This window comes from Rasamsonia byssochlamydoides, assembly GCF_041956645.1.
Source record: "Rasamsonia byssochlamydoides strain NRRL 3658 unplaced genomic scaffold VTN77scaffold_54, whole genome shotgun sequence".
Lineage (NCBI taxonomy): Eukaryota > Fungi > Ascomycota > Eurotiomycetes > Eurotiales > Trichocomaceae > Rasamsonia > Rasamsonia byssochlamydoides.
In genome coordinates, this window is record NW_027192437.1 from 95206 (window position 1) to 116480 (window position 21275).

The window sequence follows — 21275 nt, forward strand, 5'->3', positions numbered from 1 at the left end:
TTACCTACCTAGGTAGGTACCTCTATAGTCTGTAAGTCGGGGGAATCAACACCGAAAAGGGCGTCAGTCGACGCCGCTTTCCGCGTCCTTTCTCCTCACGTGGCATTAGCCTCGCCGCTTCGTATGTTCGGTAGCCGGGAGATTTTGACAAGATTACGAAACCATAGTTCCCTTCCACCCCCAGCATTATCCATCATCCCATTGTTGAGATTATGGCTATGAGCATGTAGAGGAGAGGCTACTATAAGCACTGTTATAGGAAGACAATATGGTGATGTGAAGGAGACTCGATTCTTGATTCTAATGAGATGCGGGAGATTGGCTTATAAGCACTATTGTGAAGCCTGTCTCATCGATATTGTAGATATCTTGTTCAAGGATGCCATATTTTTCTATAGTATCGCGAACTCGCTGGAACCAGGCCATAATGAGCTTCGGGTCTTCGCACTTGGCACGTTGATAATCGTACTTTCGATTATATTTGGAGCGCAATTCCTCATGACGGCTGACAAACCGATTCACCCACTTCTCACCGATAGAAGCTGGTTGATTTAGACGTGCAGAGAGCAGCAGCTGGGCCAGATATCGTACAGTTGCCAAATGTGGTGGTAATCCTCGTCAGTCCATATCAACGATCCAGGATTTAAGCGTAGATTCTTCAGTATCGCTGAGCTTGCGGCAATTTGCAGCTATATCAGCACGCGCAATTACCCCTTTGACACGTCTCATTAATGTTGTTGGAGGAACGTCATATGCTGAAGCTGCCTTAGTAATCGACCTAACAAGGCCTTTTTTATAAGCATGGAAAGCTAATTGTAAACGTCCCCCCCTAGAGACATCAGCAGCATCATGTTTGGGCGGCATTGGTCAAAACTGTTGGTATAGAGGCAGTTGAGGTGGTTGAGTTGGGGGGACCGGACCGCTCGGTGTCCGATTACATTAGTGATTTTCGCAGCTTTACGATATCGCAAACATATGATAATTTAAAGGTGGCCAGATTGGCATCATTAAAGTGGGGTCCAACTGTATTAGGTGTCCACGCCAAGTGAGAATCAAAACCCAGAGAGAATAATCAATCAGCGAGTCGCTTTCAAAATTAAACACCTTCTAACTAACTAGTTTTTGCTGAGTTACTTTATCTGCCACAGTTTCTCTCTCTTTTCCTTGACAGGCATCTCACTACTTCATTTCGCCGTATACGGTGAGGACGCCCTGCGCGAGCAGAACGCGAACCATGCCCATGAACCGAGCTGCTTGGCGGAACGTTCACTTCTACGAAGCTTCCACAGGAGAAATGTTAGGAGGAACCTACCAAAATGGCTCTATGACACAGGCAAATTTTCTCGCAATCCTCGACAAAATCCTTCTCGTTGTAGAGGATCATTGGAGTGTTAGACACAGAAGCTCTGGCCAGACCACCGGACCGACAAACAATCCAATTCGGCTCGGAGAATATGATATCTACAGCAATGGTAGGTATTCTCTTGTGTGATATCAACTGTAGTCCTCAACTCATTTATTCAGGGCGTATTCGCATGAGTGATGAACCATTGGTAGCGCGTGTGATCAGTCACAGTATTTCCGGTCGAGAAGATTCATTTCGTGATGGGGTCCGCGCGCGGGACGGTAAGTGTGTGGTCTCTGGAGCCGTGAATATCAGAGCTGCGTGGAATATTTGGTCTGGATTTGAAGCTTGTCATGTGTTCCCCCTTGAGAAAAAAAAAACCTCTGGGTTGAAGACAATTACGGCCATTGGATTACAGAGTGGGCGTGTCGAAGATCCACTCAGTCCAAAACGGATTGTTGATGCGAGCCGACTTGCACATTGACTTTGACAACTATCTGTTTTCGATAAATCCAGATGCAAGTATTTTGGAACACGGACTTAACTGACACACTAACATGACACAGGATGGCTATAAAATCACGTATTTCGGCCCAGATGCCTTCGGCGTCGACGGCAGGGTTCTCGATCCTGTTTGTCGTGATCCGGGAAATCCGCATCGCGTCTCAGATGAAGTTCTGAGGTGGCATTTCCGGCAGGCGCTACTTGCGAACATGCGAGGAGCCGGGGAACCCGTTTTTGAGCATGATTTCCCTCCGGGTACAGATATGTTGGCGGAAATCCGAGCAGAATCTTATGGAAAGGAAAGATTTGAAATGGAACTAGCGGCGAGGTTAAGAAGCTCCTTGGTCGGCGAAAATGATGTAAGACGCAGTCAAGTCCTGGCGAAGCCTCAGACGTACTAATTTTGAAATTTTCTAGGACCAAGCACACTCGTCATAGATTTGTTGGGCAGGAGGTATATTCCAGAAACCCGTCTTCTGGCCGCTCTCCGACCAGGGTTTATTGACATTACAGGAGGCTGCGGATGATGTGGATTCCGCTGCTATTCCTTCTGCCTGTGCTCACCACAGTGTCAGGCTTGGTGATACCAGCGATATCACCCTCCCTTGCTTCAAGCAGAAGGAACTTTGTATGAGTCCTTGACAGTTTAGATATTTTTCTCCAGACTGACACATCATGAAGATACGAGGTTGGCAGAAATATGCCCACAGGCGTTATCAATCACAGCGGTGCAACCCAACTCCAGGTTCGTGGTGGACAACTTTGAGGAAGAATGGCAATTGTCTAGACAGTTTGACTTCATCCATGGCCGTGAACTAGAAGGATCGATTCGAGAGCACGATTGACTTTTCACCCAATGCTTCAAGTTTTTGCAGCCAGGAGGATTTCTTGAAACGAAATCTATGGAACCAAAGTTTTTTTTTTCTGACGATGGTACACATATCAAGGCTGAAAACTTTTCCAAGGTAGTACTTGACAATTCTTAGTGTACATGTATGAAAGCTAACACCTTTTCAAAGGCAATACATCTGATATACGAGGCTGCCAACAAATTTGGGAAGAGCATGACAACTGTCACAACCTGGAAAGAGATGGAAAAAAGCAGGTTTCAAGAACGTCAAGCAGGAGAGAATATAAGGTATGTCTATCTGCTGCGATTGGTGGAAAGCCTGCTGATGAAAGTTGCTGGTACAATTTCACATATACATAGCTTCCGTATGTCTCATGGCCAGAGGATCCAAAGCTGAAAGAAATCGGTGTTTTCCACCAACACAACACATTAGAGGCGTGGACATATGCACTTTTTACCCGGTTCCTGAACTGGAAAAGGGAGGAGATAGAGGTTCTACTAGCTGGGGCGCGGCGGGAGATCAAGGATCCATCAATTCATAGCTATTCTGAGCTCTACGTCATTTATGGCCAGAAGGCAGATGACAAATAAGAAGCCTGCTAGAGATGTATCTTTTTGTGATAACCATTTGGATTAGTTATGGACCTTATTTGCCAGAATAGCAGCCGTTCCGATCATGTTGGGCGGCTTTCCAAATGCACTTTGGAAAACCTTCATAGACCTGAAGGACAGGACCATGTCACTGTTATGAGATAGAGGCGTGGACCTGCAATTAAATGACCATGATTCCAAGAGAGAAATAAGTGCAAACTTCCCCCGTTGAAGACACTTTTCGAGGCCATCATTTCGGTAGGTTTCGCCAAACATGGCAACGAAGGCAGTGGTCTGCGCCCTGTACACCTTACTATTTTCTTGCTCAGAGAAATCTCAACTACATGAAACACAGTGGGATAAATGTGAGGAGACAGAAGCTTAAATTATGGGAGGAGGTAGGCAAGCAAGCCAGTCAGTCATAGCTCTAGGCCCTAAGCGTATCTATTTAAAACCGACCTTCTTTGAAGTGAATCTTCGCCTGTTTGGTCACCAAGGGAAATTTCGCAGGCTTGGAATATTCCACCAGAATTGTCGCCCTGATCTGTCTGATCTGAGCCCTACTCTGTGGTCGAAATATCAACACGATTCAATGGATTTATCCCCTAATTCTAGAAGAAGTAATTGAGTGCAGTGAGTTTCTAGTATCAGAGACATTCATTGCTGATGCAGGATCGACGCTGGAAATTTTAATTCTAGATCGTATCCGGAATGCGTTGGTGTTAAGGCAATGGCATACGAAAAACCTCCTGAATGGAAATCCCTGCTCTTGCGCCTCCATAAACTCGTTGTGCCTTCATGGATATATTATTATTTCTACAAGGTCACGACTCACATTTTTAACAACAAAATCCTTTTAAATATTATATCGTATTATATCTGATTCTAAAACAAATAACATTTAACTATTTCTTACTTTGTTTTTAATTTTTTAGATGCAGGTTAAATATGAATTTCATCCTAAATCCCATGCTATGAAACATTGTTTTCTCTTTGCACACACTGTCACATGGCTGTAAAAAGTAGGCATTATAGTCTATATATATAACACATAAAATTCATGAAATCTGCCTAGCTGCTATTATTGGGGTTTTGGCTTATAAAAAGCCCATGTTTCTGTTCTTCCTCCGTCTTTCTTATCATCTTCATTAGAGCAGTCATTAGCCTGCCAATATGGTCTCCCGCTAAGTCCTCGACACTATATATGGCCCTGATACAAGAAAGAGCAAAGCGAGAGCTGTAAGGTTTGTTTAATTATGTGCAGTGATTGGTTTACTTAAATATTTACTGTGGCATTTCTTAGGGATGTCTGTACTACTCCGATTGGATAATGGCTGTTACTGCCTATTTTCCTGGATCATTCACCACCTGATCCATGGATAAGGTAGGTACCTATCTAAGGTAATTACGAACTACCGCAAACGGGAACCTCCGTCTCTCCAAGGTTTTAACGCGCGCTGCTCATTATTTCAACATCCTGCCCTGCATACGACAAGCATATGACACACTCTCCACTGGATAACGGATGGCCACTCTGTCGACAGACGACTCGAAGCCTCCAGTTCCGTATGTCAAAAGCTGGCGGTTCACTGCTCGTGCACACATTCCAACTCCTCCAACGCCAGTGACTATAGACTGCTGCGTGAATGACAAAGCTGGTGCTCTCGAAAGAAAACAGCTCCATCCTGTCGAACGCTGTCTTCGCCATCCTCCCTTGCCAGGATCTGACGGCTCCTTTGACGTTGATTTGGAGATCGAGGACACTTTACTAGTGGGAAACAATCACGATGCCCAGGTAGTCCTGGTTCGCCTTCTCAAGCCTAATCCTCATTTGAAAGGCTTGTCAAAGGGAACACGCGTAGTGGCGAAGATCTACGACCCTCTGTATTTCTTCGACGACGACGGGTATCTGAACCCAGTCCTTTCGAGCAAGGATTTTATAAAATAAACTTCAATCTTCCAAATTACGTACATACTCGAATACTCTAGGAAATATAAAAAGGAGGGAGATTAGATAACTCGAAAGAAAAAAAAAAGTTGAAATAAGGTGAAAGTAAAGTAAAAGCAAACTACATTGAGGGCTGAAGAAACCTGTGATTATTTTAATATTACCTATTTTGTACCCTTCTCATGCGACCACGTTCACCACCTAAGAAGATGATATTATATTACAAATTACTGTATTTGGACAGCATGAGCATGGACCTCCGGTACATCACGTGATGATAAGTAATTGCTCATCGCTCACTGGTCAGTATGTAGACAGTAAAGCAGCGGCCCCGCGGGGCCCCAGAGTACCGAACTCCTTACTTCGTTGGCCCGAGCTTGTCAATCTGCATACTCCATATGCAAATAATAACGACAGGTTGAAATGGTATAGCATCATTCTGGTCTTATGAGGTAAACAGCAACAATTGTTTCATATCTAAATGCAAGAACTTGGCGGATGTGTCTTCCTTTCCTGATGAGTGGGGAATTGTGTTAAGAGGCCCGGGTAAAACTCTATAATATAAACTGCTGAAAATGCGTTCCTACGTAAGTATCATATCTTACAAGCAACAATTATTTCTGCAATGGGGTCTGCTAATCCATCCCAGTTCAACAAGATCTATTTGAGAGCATTTTCTACCGCTGTACGGCACGCAAGGCAAAAAAGTATTCCAGCGGCCTACTACCGCGGTGGAACGTCTCGGGCCTTGATCTTCCATGCGAGAGACCTCCCTCCCAACAGGGCAGATTGGGCCCCCATCTTCCTCGGGACGATTGGCTCCCCCGACCCCAATGGCAGACAGCTCGATGGCATGGGCGGCGGCATCTCCAGCCTGTCCAAGATCTGTGTTGTGGCACCCTCTCGACGTGATGACGCCCAGATCGACTTCACCTTTGTCCAGGTTGGCGTCAAGGACAGCCGTATCGACTACTCGGGCAATTGTGGCAACATGTCGAGTGCGATCGGGCCGTTTGCTGTAGATTCGGGACTGATCGATCCTGGCGAAGGTTCTTCATCTGTGACCGTCAGCTTGTACAATACCAACACCGACAAGATCATCCATGCTACCTTCCCCGTTTCTGCTGACGGTAAAGAGGCTGTTGCTGATGGGGATTTCGCCATTGATGGCGTCGCTAGGACGGGGGCCAAGATCCAGCTCGACTTCATCGACCCAGCTGGGTCCAAAACAGGGAAGCTTTTGCCTACTGGCAATGTGGTGGACATCATTGATGGGATCAGGGTGACTTGCATTGATGCCGGAAATCCCTGCGTATTTGTGACTGCTGACGATCTTGGAGTGGATGGGACGATACTGCCCCATGATATGGACGCTCGTCCTGACCTGCTGGCGTTGCTAGAGGCACTCCGGAAGAAAGCAACCATTGCCATGGGAATGGCCCAGACGGCAGAAGATGTTCCTCCCTCTATACCCAAGATATGTTTTGTCTCGAAGCCGTCCTCCCATTAGCTCCTGTCGGGAGAGACGCTCGACGCAGATTCTGTGGACGTTGTCGTTCGTGCTATCTCAACTGGCCAGCCGCACAAGGCGCTGCCTATCACGTCAGGACTGGCTGTGTCAGCAGCGGCGAAACTTGCAGGCACTGTCGTAAATGAGTGTCTTCCGGACGGCTCTTCTGAGAAAGCAGAACTGGTGATCGGGCATCCGAGCGGGAAATTAGTCGTTGGAGCCACCTACAATGAGAATGGCAAGTTAGAGAAGTCGACAGTCTTTCGCACAGCACGGAGGCTGATGGAGGGGAGGGTATACTGGAAGTAACCGTCTGTTTGTTGAGTTTGCTGCAGAATATGTGTTTTGAGAGGCGAGTGTATATAAAGATCTTTACCTCTGGAGGGCTTCCAACACATATTCATGTTTTGACGATCATATCCACGCTCAGGACTTTCCTTTTTGACCAGACAAACAGGCGACTCTCACAGAACGATGATGACGCAGGCAAGACGACACCTACACGGTAACCATTGCGACGCGCAGACAGAGCCTGCTGAGCTCCTTCCAAGTAGGAACTTGGGCAAAGTCAACAACCGCCATGCCTTAGGCTTCTGTCTGCTTGATTGATTCCTGACGTTCAAGAATCGAGGCATCATCAAGCTCTTCTTCTGGTCTTTGATTCCACGCGAGAAAAGACGGTTTGAAGGCGCTAGTGTCAGTTTCGCCGGGACCTGCTCTATACAGTAGACGAGAATCATCCGCTATTCCGTTTTGGGATATTTCAAGATCAGCTAATTTCAACGTCACGTCTGTTTGAACGGCATTGCATTGCATGTAGCAGCCTCGGGCCTGGAAATTCTCGTGTGACGATCGAGCCGCGCTCGCAAACCGACTGATCTTCCACTCTTGGAGCAAGATCGAGAGGTGAAGAGACCATATTGGTACACCTTACGTGCCATATTACAGGCAACGCGTCATAAAAACAGTAATATCAAAAAGTGCCTCCACGATCATATGGAGAACACGCCGTCTCATCTTTTTTTTTCTCGTCTTCTTCATCGTAGGCCATTTTCCTGGGACGCAACTGCCGCGTTTATCGTAAGCACGTCATCTGTTGTTTGAGCCCCCCTTCCCAACCAGGCAATATTGCAGAATTTTCACTGTTTTCCCTGCTGCCCTCCATCTACACTTCCTCTTTGGGCAGTCCTCACCCCATTGTCCTAAGCAACGAGCAACAGGCAGCCTCCCCTCCAAACAACCCCATAAATACCCCGTCTCCCCCCGCCCCTGGCTTTTCCTCTTCTTCTTCTCTTTCCTCCCCAGACCACACGGTTCTCTGGCTCTAGCTGCTCTTGGTGCTCTTGCTGCTCTCACACGCTCTTACACTGCTCTCTGCGCTTACCACGCTTACCACTTTACCACTGCTCACATCTCTCTACTGCTCTCCTCTCTACTGCTTCTCTTCTTACCAGTGGACTCTCTCGCAATGCACTGCCGTTGCATCCCTGGTATCCCTTTTATGAGGGACCCGGCCTCACGATACCGCGGACAGCCGGTTTTCAAACCGATGCCTCGTGGTCCTGTCAAGTTCCGTGAGAACCCGGATTTCGTCCCTTTGCGCTCGCTTGCTCATCCTCTTGCTCCTCTTCCTCCTCGCCCGGTGACTCCGGCGCCTCGTCGCCCAGTCCTTCATTGTCCCCGCCTTCCTCCGCCACGCCCTCGCTCTCCTCCCCGGTACAATGGATGGGACACCCCGTCTATGTCCAAGTCCGGTGTCAGCAAGGCGCCCATCAACCGCCCCCTCCCGATGGACCCTCCGCCATCGCGCATCCCCGTCCTCGTTCGTTCTTCCAAGGCATTTTCCACGCTGAAAGTGTCGTCCCGGCCTCAGAGCCGCCTGTCTGATTCTTCGGAGGGATCCGTCTCCCGCTTGTCCACTCCTTGCAAGCTGGTCCGCCCCGCCGTTGCCACTCTTTCGACCCCTCCTCCACCGCGTCCAGCGACGTCGAGATTGTCCTGGCTCGAGGACCGGTGCGCAGCCCGTCAAGACCGACCACGACCTTGGTTGCCCAAAGGCAAGTCGGCGACAACCCCCACGACTGCACGACCGCCAACGCCCTCCGCCCGTCCCACGACTCGTGTTTCGGCCAAGTCAAGCACTCGCCAAGCGGAAACCGCCACCGATAGCATCCTTGTTTGGCCCGGTTCGTTCAAGGAGAAGCCGGTGAAACGGGTTCGTTTCGGCGATGTGACCGTCCACGAGGTCGACTTCTGGATCGACCGCCAGCGAGACGTCCACCGAGACGGCGCTTGGGCCTTCCTGACGGGACGACTGCAGGGATGGAGAGTCACGCCTCGAGCCGAGCCCGACGACGAGGGAGAGACCGACAAGTACATGACCATGTGGGGTCATGACCACAGCTCCCTCTACTACCACAGCGCAGACCGGCCGTGCGCGAACGACGGCTGCGCGTGGAACACGCTCGCTCGGATCAAGCGTCGGTGGCAGGAGAAGGCGTATCGGGGATGGGACAGGTCAGATGTTTTTGCTGCCTGGCTTGCCTGGCGACAGAGGATCAGGGACCGTGGTGGATTTGCTCTGTAAGTTCATTCACTTTCGCTCGTTTCCCTGATCAGCACACCTCTTCCCTGAACCGCACTCTCGTTTTGCTTTTGCACGCTCTTTACCCTTGCTTTTTCTTTGTATATTTTATTTTTTGTCTTTTTATCCTGTTATTCTTTTTTATTCCCCTCCCCCCCCCCCCCCCCCCCCCCCCCCCCCCCCCCCCCCCCCCCCCCCCCCCCCCCCCCCCCCCCCCCCCACTCTTGTTGACTGGCTCCGGTCCTTCTCCCTCGGGAGAGACTGTCCAGGTACTGCTAATGGTTTATAGATCGCCGTCTCACCGGAGACCACTCTCATCTCAGACTTTGGACTAAGAGACGAGCCAGTGGCTCCGGACTCTACTTTTCATTGGTAAGTGTCTTCTTCCCCTTGATGAAAGGACTCACTAACGATGTACTCGATGATATTGCCGGCAGTGGAGGGTTGAGCTCGAGGCTCAACCCTCCGGGGAGGATGTTGATACTGGCAGGTAGTGAGTCGGACTCCCTTCCCCTCCCCTTTTCCCCCTTTCCTTTGTCTTTCCTTTGTGTTTTCTTTCCTTTTTTTTTTATTTTTATTTCCCTTCTGTTCGTCTATCTGCCATATATCTGCAATAAGAGAGGTGTGCCAGTATGAGCATTCGAATGTTGCCTTTGTGTTTTGCATGGAGAATGCATGAAACTGGTGATTCAGTTTGAATGATATCTCTAGCCTGTGTGTACGCACTATCCAAGTCTTTGTCTTGTGAACCAATTGCAAAGGAGGAAACGTCAATATAACTACCTACCTAGGTACAGTACCTACCGCTTTGTAAGCCGTGTTTGCTCGAATTACTACTCTGGTTTCTGCCTTGTAAGCTGTGACCTAGCTACGTATTTCTTTCTTTTGATTAAATATGAATGGCAAATGATCAATTTCAGAAAGAATAGCAAGTTGAAGTAAGCAGTAATATACCTAGCAGAGCATGACAAGACAAGATAACAGATCCTAGGTTTCTAGAAAGAACAGTACCCTAGTTCATACAAATCCTATGAATCTACTGGTATGACTGATACTCTCAGGGCATCCTATCTTATCCGGGCAATCCCCCTTGCCTTCTCTATCTAGTGCCTCTGGATGGCTCGTTGCATCTGAGCGGCCAAAGCTTCGACTAGAATGTTGAACTCAGTATCCCCGTTTAAGTCAGGTACCAAGTCTCAGATTGAGTAACGGAGGCTATCGTGAATGGCTTGGTTGCAGGAAAACTCACTATTAGAGGAGGAGAATTCAGCTTACAAGACATATCTTAGTAGCGACCGGTCAAAGCAGAGATGGATATTGACCTTTACCTGTCTAACAACTAGGGACCCGTTCTGCTTACCCCAATCGACGATGTGTTGGCCCAGTTGGTCTTCGGAAAGGTAAAGGATTTCGGAGGTTGTCAACCCCCAATTGGTTGATGGTGCTGCTACAGGCGGATTCCGATGTTTTTGCTCTTTGATGTCCACCAGAATGACCAGTTTAACCGTTCCTTCGGAACCCTGAAGCCACTCCCTTGCGCTTTGATCCTGGATCCACAATTCAAGATACTGCTGCAGGAGAAAGAATTCGGAGAAGTGACAGCCCCGAAGGTTGCCACCATGAGACAGAAGAGTAGCCAGTATTCGAGAATAAAAAGCCTTTGAAAGGATATAGTAATATATGTATAGTATATATTTATGGATAAACATCTAATAGTAAACCTATTAAATCAACTCTTTCTGGTAGTAATATATTAACCTCTGTCTCGACCAACTGATCAGAACAAGATTAAATGTTTTTGTTATCTGCAAGATAGGACAGAATTCAAAAGTGATGTCCAATGGGAGGCGTCATGCTAGGCTCCAGCCCGAGCCCTAACCACGAGCCCTGATTCAATCCGCAGGAAATGTCAGCATGTGGTCCTTTCTGCCGATGTTCACCGGCAGCCAGCATCAGCGAGATAGCGAAGAAAACCATTTGGAATTAATGGTAGTGAGTAATTTGAGTTGTAAAGTTGGGTTCGGTTGAGTTGAGTTGATTGATCCCAGGATATGTGCTCCAGTTCAGCTGTTCAGCTTGTAGAAAGACGGCAGTGGACCGAGTATGCGCTTCTGTGTATACAGTACCGAAGTCGGAATCTTCTACCCATAGATAAAGACCATTTAGCATTCTTTTGGAGGTCTGTAGGACAACTCAAGGGGAGAGCAGGTCCTTGAAATCGGCTGACTTCACCTATATTAAGTCAATGTGATTGGAATATAAATCCTTACCAGAAATGTCTGGTACTACGACCATAGGGTGCGGGAAACAGGGCTTCCCATCCGCTCAGCCGTACTTAAGCCACATAGATAAGCTTGGAAGACCTCGGTTGCTCTTGAAGGATGTTTCGATGCCCTTTGCGATCTAGACTACGCTGCAGGTGTTCCAGCTTCTACATGCTTATAGCCATAACATCTACGAGGTTATATCGAGCTCTTGCGTTGCTCAGTTAATTTTACTAAGAATATTATATTTACTCTGAAAGCTACTAAAGCTTAAGTATTTATCTAATTGTTAAGGCAAGGCTATCTTAAGTAGCTAGTAGACCAGTAATATATAACAGCTTTTAGGTGAACATGCCAGATGTCACGGCGTTGCAACGATTCTGGTGACAGATTAGGAAGGCGGTACGATAGACGGTGTATTCCTGCCAAAGCGGTGTGCAGGTTATACCGGCAGAATTCTTCAGACATCTACACAACCCCTCCACACCTTCGATAGTCTTTTTCTTCTTTTCTTCCCCAGCTTTGGATTCTAGTTTAGAGCTACCGAATAGACTCAGTTCTCATTCGTATGAGTCGTGACACCAGAGACGTTTCAAAGTTCCAGACCTGAAATTTCAGGAACTTTCCGAGCTTGAAGCCTGCAGATCATGTGCCCCACATAGTTGTGGTCACTCCCGGGGTCCACGGATCAGTAGCCCCATTTCCAATTCGAGACTAGAGCCCTCATGTGACACTCAATATATCTCCTACCTCTGTCTACCTTGACATGTCTACCTAATCTTCCTAATCTTAATCTACCTAGGCCTAGTGCTTGATCCATGGATAGATTCGACAGACAAGACATTCCGCCATATAAGACACTCGATCCTCCTATCGCTGAGCATTAGATACCAAGACGGTCAAGCTGTCAGAGCTACATGTACTCCTTTGACGTCGCAGATGCCACTCTAGTGCCTATGCACGCGAACAAAGCGCGTGGATCTCGCCGCCTGTTTTTCTCTCCCGATCTGAAGAGTCAGTCTCCAATATATTATGGGTGTGTTTATGTTCTAACTCTTCTAACTACACTGAGATAAGCAGATACCACGAGCTGCTCCAGCTCTTTGACGATATGTCGACTACGGAACTGTCCTCTCGTAGCGAGGCTTTGATTGAGACATGGACGTCTACAATGTGTCATCATTTGCAACTTCTTCAGATCACAGACCCGCCTTCGCTCGAGGAATGGGTGGGTAATTCCATTGCCAGCAGTAAGTGGTGACGCCACCACTGATCTGGCCAGTTGCTAACCCTCATAGAAAACCTTTCTTTTGATATGATTCTGCTTTAACAGTGGCACTTCTTCGAGGTCAATCTGCCAGTGGATGCGGAGGCCTTTAGAAGAAAGTTTACCACCCTTATGGGATCTGATAAATTACAGTCGATCAGGCAGTCGCTGGTTCGATGTTGGGGGAGCGTCTTATCTAATCGCAAACCAGCGGACGTTTATAAGGCTGTTTTTGAGGTTTATGCAACAGTAGACGCAGTAGAGGTTGCTTCTAAGCCTACAACCCCAACACATACCAACATAGCCAAGATATCTAGTGACGAGTTTCACACTGCTGAGGCTCTTCTGAAACACTGGACAGGCGAATATGTTGGCCCCTCTTATGACATCCTGCAGGAGAGAATTCGAGAGTATGAGGAGGAAGGCTAAAATGATTATTATTCAAAGTCTTTGTTATTTGTGCAAAGCAGCGGGACAGGCAAGTCACGACTGGCAGATACATTTGGCAAAATTTGCCCAATGATCAGCTATGTTATACGGAAGGACCCATATGGCTTCCCACCGCGTGACAACACGATCCTTATGTTCATGCAAAGTGAACCGTCAGACCACGAGAAGGTTTTGATGTCGTCACCTAACCCCAAGCCTGATCTAACGACAGGTGATCGAGATGAGAGGATCTCGAACATCTGGTTCCACGCCATAGCCGTTGGCATTCTGCGAGCCAGCTTCGAAATTTGTAAGTATTTTTCTCCCATTCTTTTTGGTTGGGACCTACTCACAGGGCGTGTAGACAATGGATACATTTCTTCATGGAGACAATCTCTGCCGTTTTTCCCCACGCAACTGGATCAGCTGGCGGCTGTCAGCCATGAGAAGATGGCACCCATTCATGGAGGTCGGTCACCATTCCGTGTAGAGTTTTGTGGGCGGGTGGACGAGCGCGCCCGCAAGATTGCCGCCGCCTGCATTCGTGACCAAGCCTTTCGAGCATGCTTCGATGACACCAAGCTATCTGGAATACGATCCGCTCTGAATTCCTCTAACTGCACCGCCATGAAAAAGCTTCGTTCTGCCCTGTCCAAGCTTGAAAGAATTCTGGGACAGTTCAGCCGCACATGCACGAAAGACCCCCTCCTCGTGATGGTTTTTGATGAGGTATCAAGCCTTCTTGATAAGGACGGAAGAGGTGGGCCATATGTCGCTCTAAACCGTCTGATCAGCTGCATCTCAAAGGACCATCATGTCTGGTATTTTTTTTCTGTCTACTGAGTCGAAACTTGATCAGATCTTGCCTCCGGATTATGCGCCGCGGTATGAGCCGGCCCCAGACCGACCGTCCTGGCGGGGGGAATTTCGGCTAAAAAGATATGCTCCGTTTACAGAACTTACTGTAGATATCCCTGATGTAAAAAGCGGGCTCCTGTTGACACCAGAAAATGAAGTTATGTCGAGGTTTGCCTCAGTGGGACATATGGCAAGGTTTGGGCGTCCACTGTGGTCCGCCTATGATCGCCCTGATGAAGTTGCCGCCATCAAGATCATTGGTGGTAATCCATCCAGAACCTACGATGCTTTTAATGTGGATCATGTCTTTGCTGTCCTGTCAGTTCGATTGTGTCTTGATATGAATCTTGCGAACCCCGTGACGCTTCCCCTGGCCCAGACAGCGGTCAACGTCTATATGCGAATGGTTGATTCGGTGGATCCGTCCACAGGTGCGATGTTCACGACAACACCCAGCGAACCCATCCTGGCTAATGCCGCGATGCGGCATCTTTGCCGGGGTATGAGCTGGGCATTCTCTATCAAGACGTTCACCACAGAACTTCTAAATCGAGGGGCTATAGACAAAGGCAGGAAGGGGGAATTGTGTTCGCGACTCGTCCTGACACTGGCCCACGATGCTATTGCGGGAATCAATGCGGCAGACACTTCTTTCAAGGCCGTACTCCCTGTGTTCACAGTCGAAAGGTTTCTGAAGGCATTATATGCGAAAACCTACCATGCAGCTATTGACTCTATTGATGGGGAGATTTTGAGTGCCCGGATGAACTTTTTATCCTTCACCTCCACGGAGGAATACTTAACAGCAGAGTCTTTTGAACGGCTATGTTTTATCCTCCTCCGGCGATGCTCTGCCTTGCAATTAGCTCCCTGCCAGAAGACTTATGATCAGGTGCTCCCATTCTACACGGGTGATCCCGACCAGGCCTTCGACCCGAGCAAGGTTGGCGCGGTTTTGGTACAGGTTAAGAACCGGACAGAGACCTCAACTCCGAGCTCGATCCTAAAGGAGGATTTCTTTTCCGTCGACGGACCGCAGCCTGAGCAACGTACTCGTCGACCCTTGGTCCGGACCGATTTCCAGCATATCATTTTCGAATGACCCCACACCAAATTGCTCTTCATACTCCTGGACCTCGGTACCAATGACGTCTCCCTTGAGGTGTCCTATACTAAGGCCACGAACCCGAGGATCTGGGCAGTCCATTCGAAAGGACACGATGAGCTCATTTTCGGCTGTATCGACGCGATGGACGCCAGAGACTACGCCCGGGATTTCTTCCGCGATGTCATGCCTTCCTCAAGGGCTGGTAACATCGCAGTGAATCATCACAAAGATCAGCTTCACAATGCCCTTTACTACGATCGCTTTTCGAAAAGGGAAGGGAGCAGCCAACCGGAGAACGTGGAGCAGCAGGGGCCAGAAGACGACCCATTCCGAGACACCAAAACGGAGACTTCGGAAGATGTCACCATGATCGATTCCCCTTAACAATGAGTCGGCTCAAAGTGCCGTAAAAGACCCGTTCTCCTCATTCATTTCTTCCTGCGTGGGAAGAATCTTTCTTCCAAATCTCATCGATGATAGTTGTACGATGCCAGTATTGATACCTCATGTGCTGAACGGTCCTGGAGTTGATGAGACGGACGAGCTTGAAGGAGAAGTCCGGCGTTTTGGCGTTTTTCTTGATTGTATGAAAGGATTATTGAACGTAGTAATGCAATGCAATACCAGTTCAGGCCTTAGTATTCCTAACCCCAACCGCTTTGAACCTACAAAGGCGGCAAAAAATCTGTAGTATGGACGCTCTAGGGGACAGTATTGGTGTAGATTCCGCTCCACGTTTAAAAGTTAAAATCGACACACTACGAGCGAGAATATCTACCTACTTGGTACATTCTTAGTCTGGGCCAGCATTGTGGTCTTCTTAGGGGGGAAAAAAAAAGGAAGGGGAGAGTCATGCACACATCGTATGCTGCCAGCGGTATCCGGTCTTTCCACGAGGATCTAGTGGCCAGTGCGCAGGTTGTGATTGTCTGCACGGCAGATGCAGGTCGCAATGCATACCAGTACGGCTTCACAAGATATGTTGGGATGCTGTGTGCCAGCCATGGTTCTGGTGGCAAGCAGTTTATTGCCGTTGCGGTCAGTTCTCCATTCGACTTGCTGGAAGATCCCCAGATCCCTACCTTCCTGTGCACCTATGACTATACCAGTCTGGCTCTCCAGTGCCTTGTGAGGGTCTTGTTTGGCGATCTTACTCCAGTAGGGATCGCTCCAGGCACTTTATCCAGCCCAACAGTCCGGAACGGTAAGACACCGCGGTACTTGTGATGGGTGTTTGCCAAAGTTAAAACTTAGAAAACTAACTCACCTCGACCAGTTCTTCGATTCATTCATTCCTCTTAGCATTGTCTCTCTCTCTCTTCAGTACCGTCTATCACTTATGCTTGCACAGCAGATATATAGAAGAGGATTCATTCACCTTAACTCACTCAGCTACATGATAAATATCCTAGCTGGGGAGCAAGATCCTATGTATGTATATAGCTGGAGCTGGACTTAGTATCCGCATATGTTTGTAAACCCTTGCCGTCAAAACGCACCACTGAGCCAATGTGCAGTAAGTATAAGTACTGTATGAAAACTTTCTGGATGATCCCATTGTATATTTTATTTTTTATTTATTTCTCAACACAAGGTTATATAGAAGTAGTATTTTTGAAGAGGAAATGTTAATTAGAAAATTAGCAAAACTATATTTCTAATATATATATATAGACTTTTTAAATTCAGTTAAACTATTATAATGTTGTAGATTCGGCCAGAAAAAAAGAGGTGCCATGACACCAGCTTCTTGGTAAATCCGAACTACATATCATGTCCTCCAACACATAACTCTAAAATTCCTCACTATATATAAACTTAGTAAACTTAGAAAAAATTTTTTTTTCCTTGAAAAGGTTTATTTGTTACAAATGAATAATTAATTCTTGAGTATATATATAAAGGGAATTCATATCGTGATCTTTATACAAAAATCGTTAATATTAAGACCTTGGGGAAAAAATAAAAAATAAACATTAGATATAGATCTTGAAGAATTTTTTGGGATTGACATTTCTTTACTCATTTTTTTTAGAAAAAAAAAGAATAGTTATTATTAGAAAATGGGCTTGAACTAGTACATATATACATATGTAGGGTTATTCCAGCATAGTTGTTGTGATACAGTATCACCTCAGCGTTCTCTTCTCTTCTCTTCTCCAAGCATACGTCCATCTATTCATTTAGGTAGTGGAGGAGGAGAGGAGAGGAATTGAATCAGGATAACTATGTTTGATTGACGATGACAAAAATGAAAGGACCCGTAGCTGCAATGCAACGCGATGCGATCCGTCCGCTGACGACATCATTTGGGTGAGTCAGCTCTGCCTCGCTCTCTACATGTACATGTACCCGCCTCTTTAATTAATACCTGAATGGCATTATTCGGGTTAGGGTTGAGATCAGATCGAGATTAGGTCGAGGTTGAGATTGAGGTCTAGCTAGGTATCTGATTGGTAGGTTGAGATATCATGGAGTGACTGGTCCCATCTCCTCCTGCTGCTATATACTGCTATTGCTGATGTTGAGAAACAACAGTGACTTGCTTACTTGCTTCACGTCCAGTCTTTCTTTCCTTCAAGCTCTCAGCACAAACTGTTAAATAGACTAGCAGACCAGCTTTATTTACTTATCTATAGTATTATACTATATATCCATAGACCCGATCCAGGTTTTCAATTCACTTCTGACACTTCTAACAGTCGTGAAACAGGGCAAGAGAGATTGGTTGATATTTTCAATCAGATTACTCCCTAGGAGGGCCACGCCAGGACATTTAGTTCTGCGACTTTCCTCTTTTTTTTGTTTCTCTTGTTGTGATCTTGTAAAGTAGTATGCTGAAAATATAGAATGGATTTATAGTATCCATGACGGAGGATGAGACGAGATGCCACATCCTCCTCCTCCTCCTTCTTTCTAGCAGAAATAAAAATTAGAATGAATTCAACAAATATCTGGCTATCTCTCTCTCCCTCTCTGTCTGCCTTTCTGTCTACCTTGCCTGTCTACCTGAATTTAGGGCATCATAAACAAATACATACCTAGGTAGGCGTAAACATAATAAGTACTCCTGCACCACACCGTTTACTTTCCTTTTTTTTTCAAAAAAAATCATACTGAGTGGTTATGGTTCCTTCCTTCGTCTTGCTTCGCTTTCCAGGGTTGGAATCTATTTTTTTACTCATTTACTGATTTAAATTTACGGATTTAAAGAAATAAAAAAGGAAGGAAGGAAGGAAACTGTACGTAACCCGAAATTAAAGAAAAAGAGCCAGAGAGAAAAGGGAGGAAAAACGTTGAAGGATAAGGATAATGGACTTTCGCCAGGTCAGGGTAGGATAGGATAGGATAGCATAGGACAGCATACCATACCATACTCGGGAGCTTTGTTTGTTTGGGATATGGATGAAAACCAGCCGGGACTAACGGGCTGGCTGACTGACTGACTGACTGAGAATAGGGGTGGTAAAGGTTCAAGGCAACAGTCAGAACGGAATGTCTAGAGATGGTACATCACGAAGGGTTTCCCGGATTGACCGCATTCAATTCCATAGGAGAGCTACTCGCGTGAAGCTATCCGGGCGAGAGAGATTATCGCGTCCGCAAGTTAAATGCAATGCGATGCATTTAACACGAAGAGGTTGGAAAACGGAAGCTGGCGAGACCAGATGAGATACATCAAATAGTTACCATAAAGCCAGTACGCGAAGCCAGTATACTACAATGGAATGTAAAAGCACAGTGATGCTATGCTAATGCTAAAATATCAAAGTAAATACCTCCGACAGGAAAATTCAACGCCAGTAAAACGCCAGGACACGCCCAGATTTATAAACATCGAAGAGAGATAGATAGCAGCAGTAACACAGGACGCCTGACATGTAAAAAAAACGAAACGAAGCAATAACACTCACGGAAAATATCTATCAAACAGCAGTCGTCACGAATATGAAAACGGAATGATATCATCATGGGTACTTGACAAAAATCATGATCCAGAGCAATGATCGATCGTCCACGCCCACCATATAGCAAGCACACTTCGCCAAAATGAACCTATCCTTCTATCACGTGAGACGTTACAGCCGAAATTATCGCATGAAAAGGGAATAAAAGATATGGACAAACTATCACGATCGCGGAGGCGTCGGGGTCTGGCTACATTCCGACTCGCCGCGCCTCTGTTCTCTGCCGCCAGGGTTCGGAGGTGCCAACGGCGCAGCAAGTTTCTGCTGTTGCTGTGCTATCATTTCGCGAGCGTAGAACTCCACTAGCATAGTCCCATATGCTTCTAGTTCTTCCACCGGTATCGAAAGTCGGAAGTCGTTCAGCAGGAGAAATTGCAGCTCGAGGTGGTTGAGCTCGACAAGAGGAAGGCCGCCCACCTATTCACCAGTGATTAGTATATTGGATGATCCGAAGATGACAGCTGAACCTACCTTTGCGTACCGCGAATTAGTGTAAAAAACGTCTGAAAAGAATTTACTAGCACACGTCACCCCCGCGATGACCAGCCGGTGGATATTGAAGCTGTCGACGACAAAGAAGTTGGAGAAATTCTCTTCCTCCTCCTCCTCCTCCTCCTCCTCCTCAAGCTGCAACGACGACGGGACCGACGAGTCTGGCGACTTCGGGTCCTGCGCCGTCATCCCACTCGACGATGGGGGCGTCATAACGGACGCCGTCGAGTTGGAACGGGTATCGGACGGCCTGGCGCAGGAATCCAAGCGTCGCCGCCTCCGTACCGCACGACGGTTGATCATCTCCGTCATGCGATCGAAATACACCAACAGACTGAGGAAGACTTCGTACGTGGTGGGGCAATACTTGTGGATGCGCGTGAGATAACTCAGGATGGTGATGCTGGGCACATTTTTACCGTGAAAGGCAAGAACACTGCTGGCCTGCGGACTCAGATTGGCTGTGCCGTCGGGCGGGGGGATATGTCGATGGATGTGTTCATGTTGCATGTCATTAGTTTTCGTGATCTTGGTTAACAGACCGGCGACCATCTCGATGATATCTGTCACCGGCATCGAACTGATCTCATACTGGCGCCCACCCTCCAGACCCCGCCCCCCTCGTCGGGCTCGTTCCAAGAACTCCTCGTTGGCAAAGCTCTGGATATGGGAGAGATCACGCACTTTGATCCGGTTCGGTGAGGTGGCCTCGGAGCCTCCAAGAGACCGGGTCGACGGGTAGGACGGTTGGAATCGTGGGGATGATGGAGATGAGGTGCTCGCGGTTGGCATCCGCTGTTGGCCCGGATAGCCTAGGGCGGTACCATGCGATGCCTGGTGATGATGTCTGGAGTCCTTTGAACGCGATGGAGTATGCGATGCAGCATGCCCACTGTCATCAGGTCTCGAATTGGTCATCGCGGCGGCCGCGATTGAGGTCCGTGGGGATTGTTGATAGTGCTGCTGAGACTTGGAGACATAGGCTGGTACATCGTATGATGATGGATAAGGAGGGGCATTTGTCGAGGCGACGGTGGACGAGGCGGGGGTGTTGTTGGCGGTCGTGGAGGTAGATCTGGAGCTACCGCTGCTGGGATGGCGCTGCTGGGATGCTGCCGGCGACGAACGAAAAGCGGATTCCGACGAAGACTTTGCGGCCCGATTGACGGCGCCTCCAAGCATGGTGCTCGTGGAGGAAGGGGCGTAGACCTGATCCGACACGCTGATAGCCACGGACATGTCAGTTGAGTCCGACGTACTCCGTAGGTGAGGGAGATGCGGGGCAGTGGTAGTCGGAGAGATGAGGTAAGGAGGGACGAGTTGGCGGGGGGAAAGCAAGCGAAAGGAGGTGAATTAATGATTGCTAATCGAGAGGGGAGCCATACATTGTCACGCCCACGAGCTTATCGAGGACAGACACGCAGGACGCAGAGGGAGGAGAGTGGGCAGTTAGGTAGTCAGGTAGCTAAGTAGTTTCCGGATGGAGGAGGCTTAGTTGGTTGTGAGGAGGGGCGGCAACAGGCTGGTCCCGCTCGGAAGAGAAAACGTCACAACAGA

General features: G+C 47.7%; 9 protein-coding genes across 9 annotated transcripts; 8 read left to right on the top strand and 1 right to left on the bottom strand.

Annotated features, from left to right (window-relative positions):
* Positions 1 to 1234: 1234 nt before the first annotated feature.
* On the top strand, positions 1235 to 1829 carry VTN77DRAFT_6906 (uncharacterized protein; the record flags this gene model as incomplete). Its single annotated transcript, XM_069423236.1, has 2 exons — positions 1235 to 1472; positions 1525 to 1829. 2 exons carry the CDS (start codon positions 1235 to 1237, stop codon positions 1827 to 1829), a joined length of 543 nt encoding a protein of 180 aa, XP_069275795.1.
* A 374-nt stretch (positions 1830 to 2203) lies between these two features.
* Positions 2204 to 2694, top strand: VTN77DRAFT_6907 (uncharacterized protein; the record flags this gene model as incomplete). Its single annotated transcript, XM_069423237.1, has 4 exons — positions 2204 to 2208; positions 2267 to 2303; positions 2366 to 2477; positions 2531 to 2694. The coding sequence occupies 4 exons, from the start codon at positions 2204 to 2206 to the stop codon at positions 2692 to 2694; spliced, it is 318 nt and encodes a 105-aa protein (XP_069275796.1).
* Positions 2695 to 2751: 57 nt separating this feature from the next.
* VTN77DRAFT_6908 (uncharacterized protein) lies at positions 2752 to 3096 on the top strand (the record flags this gene model as incomplete). The annotated part of the gene is made up of 3 exons (XM_069423238.1): positions 2752 to 2814; positions 2869 to 2987; positions 3060 to 3096. 3 exons carry the CDS (start codon positions 2752 to 2754, stop codon positions 3094 to 3096), a joined length of 219 nt encoding a protein of 72 aa, XP_069275797.1.
* Positions 3097 to 5813: 2717 nt separating this feature from the next.
* VTN77DRAFT_6909 (uncharacterized protein) lies at positions 5814 to 6748 on the top strand (the record flags this gene model as incomplete). The annotated part of the gene is made up of 2 exons (XM_069423239.1): positions 5814 to 5825; positions 5888 to 6748. 2 exons carry the CDS (start codon positions 5814 to 5816, stop codon positions 6746 to 6748), a joined length of 873 nt encoding a protein of 290 aa, XP_069275798.1.
* A 1468-nt stretch (positions 6749 to 8216) lies between these two features.
* On the top strand, positions 8217 to 9335 carry VTN77DRAFT_6910 (uncharacterized protein; the record flags this gene model as incomplete). The annotated part of the gene is made up of 1 exon (XM_069423241.1): positions 8217 to 9335. The coding sequence occupies one exon, from the start codon at positions 8217 to 8219 to the stop codon at positions 9333 to 9335; it is 1119 nt and encodes a 372-aa protein (XP_069275799.1).
* A 4047-nt stretch (positions 9336 to 13382) lies between these two features.
* Positions 13383 to 14135, top strand: VTN77DRAFT_6911 (uncharacterized protein; the record flags this gene model as incomplete). Its single annotated transcript, XM_069423242.1, has 2 exons — positions 13383 to 13602; positions 13657 to 14135. The coding sequence occupies 2 exons, from the start codon at positions 13383 to 13385 to the stop codon at positions 14133 to 14135; spliced, it is 699 nt and encodes a 232-aa protein (XP_069275800.1).
* Positions 14136 to 14310: 175 nt separating this feature from the next.
* VTN77DRAFT_6912 (uncharacterized protein) lies at positions 14311 to 15252 on the top strand (the record flags this gene model as incomplete). Its single annotated transcript, XM_069423243.1, has 1 exon — positions 14311 to 15252. The coding sequence occupies one exon, from the start codon at positions 14311 to 14313 to the stop codon at positions 15250 to 15252; it is 942 nt and encodes a 313-aa protein (XP_069275801.1).
* An 858-nt stretch (positions 15253 to 16110) lies between these two features.
* VTN77DRAFT_6913 (uncharacterized protein) lies at positions 16111 to 16466 on the top strand (the record flags this gene model as incomplete). Its single annotated transcript, XM_069423244.1, has 2 exons — positions 16111 to 16386; positions 16446 to 16466. The coding sequence occupies 2 exons, from the start codon at positions 16111 to 16113 to the stop codon at positions 16464 to 16466; spliced, it is 297 nt and encodes a 98-aa protein (XP_069275802.1).
* A 2922-nt stretch (positions 16467 to 19388) lies between these two features.
* VTN77DRAFT_6914 (uncharacterized protein) lies at positions 19389 to 20900 on the bottom strand (the record flags this gene model as incomplete). Its single annotated transcript, XM_069423245.1, has 2 exons — positions 19389 to 19643; positions 19698 to 20900. The coding sequence occupies 2 exons, from the start codon at positions 20898 to 20900 to the stop codon at positions 19389 to 19391; spliced, it is 1458 nt and encodes a 485-aa protein (XP_069275803.1).
* Between the last annotated feature and the right edge of the window lie 375 nt (positions 20901 to 21275).